This window comes from Myiozetetes cayanensis, unplaced genomic scaffold, assembly GCF_022539395.1.
Source record: "Myiozetetes cayanensis isolate MyiCay16 unplaced genomic scaffold, myiCay2020 scf1521, whole genome shotgun sequence".
Taxonomy (NCBI): domain Eukaryota; kingdom Metazoa; phylum Chordata; class Aves; order Passeriformes; family Tyrannidae; genus Myiozetetes; species Myiozetetes cayanensis.
In genome coordinates, this window is record NW_026087184.1 from 1 (window position 1) to 7,574 (window position 7,574).

General features: G+C 65.9%; 1 protein-coding gene across 1 annotated transcript; it reads left to right on the plus strand.

Annotated features, from left to right (window-relative positions):
• Window positions 1-2,336: 2,336 nt before the first annotated feature.
• On the plus strand, window positions 2,337-6,696 carry LOC126637603 (DENN domain-containing protein 4B-like; the record flags this gene model as incomplete). Its single annotated transcript, XM_050310976.1, has 3 exons — window positions 2,337-2,548; window positions 6,225-6,370; window positions 6,647-6,696. Coding segments are annotated over 3 exons (408 nt in total), but the record flags the coding sequence as incomplete, so codon positions are not given.
• Window positions 6,697-7,574: the final 878 nt, after the last annotated feature.

The following is a 7,574-nucleotide window of genomic DNA, read 5'->3' on the forward strand; positions in this document are numbered from 1 at the left end:
CGCTGTGCCCATCTCTGACTCCTCCAGCCGTGCCCATCTCTGACCCCCGAGCCGTGCCCATCTCTGCTCCCCCCGAGCCGTGCCCATCTCTGACCCCCTAATGTGCCCATCTCTGACCCCCTGAGCCGTGCCCATCTCTGACCCCCCAAGCCGTGCCCATCTCTGACCCCCCCGAGCCGTGCCCATCTCTGCTCCCCCGAGCCGTGCCCATCTCTGACCCCTTCCCAAGCCGTGCCCATCTCTGACTCCCCCAAGCTGTGCCCATCTCTGCTCCCCGAGGCCGTGCCCATCTCTGACCCCCTGCTGTGCCCATCTCACCTGACCCCCCACCATGCCATTCTGCCGGCTCCCATCTCTGACCCCCCTGAGCCTCGTGCCCATCTCTCTGACCCCCCAAGCCGTGCCCATCTCTGACCTCCCTGAGCTGTGCCCATCTCTGACCTCTAAGCCGTGCCCATCTCTGACCCCTGAGCTAAAAACTCCATCTCTGACCCCCTTTTCCCCTCTGCTGTGCCTATCTCTGACCCCTCTTTCCCCTCTGTGCTCATCTCTCTGACCCCTTTTTTTCCTCTGAGCCGTGCCCATCTCTGACCCCCTTTTCCCCTCACAGCCTATCTCTGACCCTCTTTTGCTCTGTGCCCATCTCTGACCCCCTTTTTCCTCGAGCCGTGCCCATCTCTGACCCCTTCCCCCGCTGTGCCCATCTCTGACCCCTTTTCCCCTCTGTGCCCATCTGCCCTCTTTTCCTGGCTGTACCCATCTCTGACCCCTTTTTCCTCTCGAGCTGTGCCCATCTCTGACCCCCTCTTCCTCTGTGCCCATCTCTGACCCCCTCTTTTCCCCCCTCTGTGCCCATCTCTGACCCCTCTTTTCCCCTGAGCTGTACTCCATCTCTGATCCCCTCTCTTTCCCCCTCGCTGTGCCCATCTCTGACTCCCTCTTTCCCCTCTGTGCCCATCTCTGACCCCCTCTTTCCCCCTCTGTGCCCATCTCTGACCCTCTCCCCTCTCTTTTCCCCTCTGTGCCCATCTCTCTGACCCTCTCTTTTCCCGCCTGGAGCTAGCTCCCCATCTCTGACCCCTCTTTTCCCCTCCGCTGTGCAAACCACCCTCTGTCCCCCCTTTTCCCTCTGTGCCCATCTCTCTGACCCTCTCCTTTTCCCCTCTGTGCCCATCCCTGACCCTCTTCCCCCCGTGCCCATCTCTGACCCTCTTTTTCCCCCCCTGAGCCGCACTCCATCTCTGGCTCCCCCCAAGCTGTGCCCATCTCTGACCCCCTGTTGCTCCCCCCTGAGCCGTGCCCATCTCTGATCCCCTTTTCCCCCCTCTGTGCCCATCTCTGACCCCCTCTTTTCCCCCTCTGTGCCCATCTCTGACCCCTTTTTCCCCCGAGCCGCACTCCATCTCTGCTCCCCAAGCCATGCCCATCTCTGACCCCCTCTTTTCCCCTCTGTGCCCATCTCTGACCTCTTTTTCCCCGAGCCGTGCCCATCTCTGCTCCCCCTCTGTGCCCATCTCTGACCCCTCTTTCCCCCGCTGTGCCCATCTCTGACCCCCTGAGCGCGTGCCCATCTCTGACCCCCTGCTTTTCCCCTCCCGCTGTGCCCATCTCTGACCCCCCTTTTCCCACCGCTGTGCCCATCTCTGACCCCCCAAGCCGTGCCTATCTCTGCTCCCCCGAGCCGTGCCCATCTCTGACCCCCATGCCGTGCCCATCTCTGACCCCTTTTCCCCCGAGCCGTGCCCATCTCTGACCCCGAGCCGTGCCCATCTCTGACTCCCCCCAAACCATGCCCATCTCTGACCTCTCTCTTTCCCCGCACAGTCCATCTCTGACCTCCTTTTTCCCCGAGCCGTGCCCATCTCTGCTCCCTAGCCGTGCCCATCTCTGACCCCGAGCTGTGCCCATCTCTGAACCCCCGAGCCGTGCCCATCTCTGAACCCCTTTTTTCCCCCACTGTGCCCATCTCTGACCCCCCCAAGCCGTGCCCATCTCTGACCCCCTCTTTCCCCCACTGTGCCCATCTCTGACCCCCTTTTTCCCCAGCTGTGCCCATCTCTGATCCTCTTTTCCCCACCATGCCCATCTCTGACCCCTTTTTTCCCCCGAGCCGTGCCCATCTCTGACCCTCTTTTCCCCCAACTGTGCCCATCTCTGATCCCCCCTGAGCCATGCCCATCTCTGACCCCCTCTTTCCCCCCGCTGTGCCCATCTCTAACCCCCTGCTTTCCCCCGCTGTGCCCATCTCTGACCCCCCCCAAGCCGTGCCCATCTCTGACCCCTTTTTCCCCCCCCTGTGCCCATCTCTAACCCCGTTTCCCCCGCTGTGCCCGCAGTGCTGAGCGCTCCGGACGAGGCCCCCCCGGAGCTGGTTCTGAGCGCGGCGGAGGGCGCGGGGCCCGGGCGGGCGCAGCTGGAGCTGAGGCGCGGGCGGCCTTCCTGCGCTTCATGGCCTGTGCCCTGCGCGGGTACCGCTCCTTCCTGCGGCCCATCGCGCCCGCCCCCGCGCCCGCCGAGCGCGACGCCGCCAGCCTCTTCGCCCTGCAGGGTCAGTGTGCAATGGCTGGGGGGGCGTGGGGACCCTCCTGTGCCGTCCCATCCTGTGCCATTCTGGGGGGCATGGTGACCCTCCTGTGCCATCCCCTCCTGTGCCATCCCCTCCCATCCTGGGGGGTGACCCTCCTGTGCCATCCCATGGTGACCCTCCTGTGCCATCCCCTCCTGTCCCATCCTGTGGTGACCGTCCGGTGTCATCCCATCCTGGGGGGTGACCCTCCTGTGCCATCCCATGGTGACCCTCCTGTGCCATCCCCTCCTGTCCCATTCGGGGGGGGCATGGTGACCTTCCTTTGCCATCCCCTTCTGTGCCATCCCCTCCTGGGGGGTGACCCTCCCATCCCATGGTGACCCTCCTGTGCTGTCCCCTCCTGTCCCATCCTGTGGTGACCCTCCTGTGCCATCCCATCCCCTCCTGGGGGGTGACCCTCCTGTGCCATCCCCTCCTGTGCCATCCCGTGGTGACCCTCCCAGCTATCCCATCCTCCTGGGGTGACCCTCCTGTGCCATCCCCTCCTGTGCCATCCCGTGGTGACCCTCCTGTGCCATCCCCTCCTGGGGGGTGCCATGGGGACCCTCCTGTGCTGTCCCATCCCGTCCTGGGGGGTGACCCTCCTGTGCCACCCCATCCTGTCCTGGGGGGTGACCCTCCTGTGCCGTCCCCTCCTGTCCCATCCTGGGGGGTGACCCCCCTGTGCCATCCCCTCCTGTCCTGGGGGGTGACCCTCCTGTGCCATCCCCTCCTGTCCTGGGGGGTGACCCTCCTGTGCCATCCCATCCTGTGCCATCCTGGGGGGTGACCCTCCTGTGCCATCCCATGGTGACCCTCCTGTGCCATCCCCTCCCCTCCTGGGGGGTGACCCTCCTGTGCCATCCCATCCTGTGCCATCCTGGGGGGTGACCCTCCTGTGCCATCCCCTCCTGTCCCATCCTGTGGTGACCCTCCTGTGCCATCCCATCCCCTCCTGGGGGGTGACCCTTCTGTGCCATCCCCTTCTGTCCTATCCTGGGGGGTGACCCTCCTGTGCCGTCCCCTCCTGTCCTGGGGGGTGACCCTCCTGTGCCGTCCCCTCCTGTCCCATTCTGGGGGGGCATGGTGACCCTCCTGTGCCATCCCCTCCCATCCTGGGGGATGACCCTCCTGTGCTGTCCCATCCTGGGGGGTGACCCTCCTGTGCCATCCCCTCCTGTCCCATCCTGGGGGGTGACCCTCCTGTGCCATCCCCTCCTGTCCCATCCTGTGGTGACCGTCCGGTGTCACCCCATCCTGGGGGGTGACCCTCCTGTGCTGTCCCATCCTGGGGGGTACCGTGGCGACCCTCCTGTGCCATCCTGTGGTGACCCTCCTGTGCCATCCCCTCCCATCCTGGGGTGACCTCCTGTGCCATCCCCTCCCATCCTTGGGGGTGACCCTCTTGTGCCATCCCGTGGTGACCCTCCTGTGCCATCCCATCCTGGGGAGTGACCCTCCTGTGCCATCCTGTGGTGACCCTCCTGTGCCATCCCCTCCCATCCTGGGGGGTGACCCTCCTGTGCCATCCCGTGGTGACCCTCCTGTGCCATCCCCTCCTGGGGCCCCTGGTGACCCTCCTGTGCCATCCCCTCCTGGGGGGTGACCCTCTTGTCCCAGCCTGTGGTGACCCTCCTGTGCCATCCCATCCTGGGGGGCCCCTGGTGACCCTCCTGTGCCATCCCCTCCTGGGGTGACCTCCGTCCCATCCTCCTGGGGTGACCCTCTTGTCCCAGCCTGTGGTGACCCTCCTGTCCCATCCCATCCTGGGGAGGGGGGTGGTGTGGTGGCCCTCCTGTCCCATCCTGTGCTGGGGGGTGCCGTGGTGACCCTCTTGTCCTATCCCATCCCGTGGTGCCCCTCCTGTCCCATCCCCTGTGGTCCCTGGTGGTCCCGTGGTGCCCCTCCCATCCCCTCCCATCCCTGGTGGTCCCGTGGTGCCCCTCCCATCCCCTCCCATCCCTGGTGGTCCCGTGGTGCCCCTCCCATCCTGGTGGTCCCGTGGTGCCCCTCCTGTCCCATCCCCTGTGGTCCCGTGGTGCCCCTCCTGTCCCATCCCTGGTGGTCCCGTGGTGCCCCTCCTGTCCCTGGTGGTCCCGTGGTGCCCCTCCTGTCCCATCCCTGGTGGTCCCGTGGTGCCCCTCCCATCCCTGGTGGTCCCTTGGTGCCCCTCCCATCCCATCCCTGGTGGTCCCGTGATGCCCCTCCCGTCCCCTCCCATCCCTGGTGGTCCCATGGTGCCCCTCCCATCCCGTCCCTGGTGGTCCCGTGGTGCCCCTCCCATCCCTGGTGGTCCCGTGGTGCCCCTCCCATCCCCTCCCATCCCTGGTGGTCCTGTGGTGCCCCTCCCATCCCTGGTGGTCCCATGGTGACCCTCCTGTCCCATCCTGTGGTGACCATCCCATCCCATCCCTGGTGGTCCCATGGTGACCCTCCCATCCCTAGTGGTCCCGTGGTGCCCCTCCTGTCCCATCCCATCCCCTCCTGTCCCTGGTGGTCCCGTGGTGCCCCTCCCATCCCTGGTGGTCCTGTGGTGCCCCTCCCATCCCCTCCCATCCCTGGTGGTCCCATGGTGACCCTCCTGTCCCTCCCATCCCTGGTGGTCCTGCGTGCCCTCCCATCCCTGGTGGTCCCGTGGTGACCCTCCCATCCCCTCCCATCCCTGGTGGTCCCATGGTGCCCCTCCCATCCCTGGTGGTCCCATGGTGCCCCTCCCATCCCCTCCCATCCCTGGTGGTCCCGTGGTGCCCCTCCCATCCCTGGTGGTCCCGTGGTGCCCCTCCCATCCCTGGTGGTCCTGTGGTGCCCCTCCCATCCCTGGTGGTCCCGTGGTGCCCCTCCCATCCTCTCCCATCCCTGGTGGTCCCATGGTGCCCCTCCCATCCCTGGTGGTCCCGTGGTGCCCCTCCCATCCCTGGTGGTCCCATGGTGACCCTCCTGTCCCCTCCCATCCCTGGTGGTCCCATGGTGACCCTCCCATCCCTGGTGGTCCCGTGATGCCCCTCCTGTCCCTGGTGGTCCCATGGTGACCCTCCCATCCCCTCCCATCCCTGGTGGTCCCATGGTGCCCCTCCCATCCCTGGTGGTCCCGTGGTGCCCCTCCCATCCCTGGTGGTCCCGTGGTGCCCCTCCTGTCCCATCCCATCCCATCCCCTCCCATCCCCTCCCGTCCCTGGTGGTCCCATGGTGCCCCTCCTGTCCCATCCTATCCCTGGTGGTCCCGTGGTGCCCCTCCCATCCCCTCCCATCCTGGGTGGTCCCGTGGTGCCCCTCCCATCCCTGGTGGTCCCATGGTGCCCCTCCCATCCCCTGTGGTCCCTGGTGGTCCCGTGGTGCCCCTCCCATCCCCTCCCATCCCTGGTGGTCCCGTGGTGACCCTCCCATCCCTGGTGGTCCTGTGGTGACCCTCCTGTCCCTGGTGGTCCCATGGTGACCCTCCCATCCCTGGTGGTCCTGTGGTGCCCCTCCTGTCCCCTCCCATCCCTGGTGGTCCCGTGGTGACCCTCCTGTCCCTGGTGGTCCCGTGGTGCCCATCCTGGTGGTCCCTTGGTGACCCTCCCATCCCATCCCATCCCTGGTGGTCCCGTGGTGCCCCTCCCCTCCCTGGTGGTCCCATGGTGACCCTCCCTCCCCCCTGGGGGTGTGGCTGTGCCCGCAGGGTTCCTGCGCTCCCGTGAGCGGCAGTACCAGCGTTTCTACGGGCAGCTGCTCAGGACGCAGCTCTTCACCCAGTTCATCGAGGACTGCTCCTTCGCCAGCGACCGCGAGCCCTGCCTCGAGTTCTTCGACACCTGCGTCGACAAGGTGTGTCCTCTCTGTCCCCTGTGTCCCCTCTGTCTCCTCTGTGTCCCCTCTGTGTCCCCTCTGTGTCCCCTGCCCCTCTCTGTGTTCCCTGTGTGCCACCACCCCTGCCTCGAGTTCTTTGACACCTGCATCAACAAGGTGTGTCCCCTGTGCCCTCTGTGTCCCCTGTGTCCTCTGTGTCCCCTGTGTGTCCTCTGTGTCCTTTGTGCCCTCTGTGTCCCCTCTGTGTCCCCTGTGTCCCCTGTGTCCCCCCTGTGTCCCCCCTGTGTCCCCTAGTGTGCCACCACCCCCCTGCCTCCGAGTTCTTCGACACCTCGTGCGACAAGGTGTGTCCCCTGTGTCCCCTCTGTGTCCCCTGTGTGTCCCTTGTGTCCCTCTGTGTGTCCCCTGTCCCCACCACCCTGCCTCGAGTTCTTTGTCACCTGCATCGTCCCACGTGTGTCCCCCCTTGTGTCCCCTAGTGTCCCCTGTGTCCCCCTCTGTGCGTCCCCTGTGTCCCCTCTGTGTCCCCACTGTAGTGTCCCTCTGAGTGTCCCCTCTGTGTCCCCTCTGTGTCCCCTCTGTGTCCCCTCAGTGTCCCCTCGTGTCCCCTCTGTGTCCCCCTGTGTCCCCGCTCTGTGTCCCCTGTGTCCCCTCTGTGTCCCCTGTGTGTCCCCCTGTGTCCTCTGTGTCCCCTGTGTGTCCCCTCTGTGTCCTCTATGTCCCCTCTGTCCCCTCTGTGTCCTCTATGTCCCCTCTGTCCCCTCTGTCCCCTCTGTGTCCTCTATGTCCCCTCTGTCCCCTCTGTCCCCTCTGTGCCCTCTGTGTCCCCTCTGTGTCCTCTATGTCCCCTGTGTCCCCTGTGTCCCCTGTGTGTCCCCTGTGTGTCCCCTGTGTCCCCTCTGTGTCCCCTCTGTGCCCCCTGTGTGTCCCCTCTGTCCCCTCTGTGTCCTCTATGTCCCCTCTGTCCCCTCTGTGTGCCCTGCATGTCCCCTCTGTGTCCCCTGTGTGCCCTGTGTCCCCTCTGCCCCCTCTGTGTCCCCTGTGTGCCACCACCCCTGCCTCGAGTTCTTCGACACCTGCATCGACAAGGTGTGTCCCAGTGACCCCTCCATGTCCCCAGTGACCCCTGTGCCCCCCCAGGTACAGGACAAGGTGTGTCCCCCTGCCCCCCCCATGTCCCCAGTGACCCCCTAGCCCCCCTATGTCCCCAGTGACCCCCTGT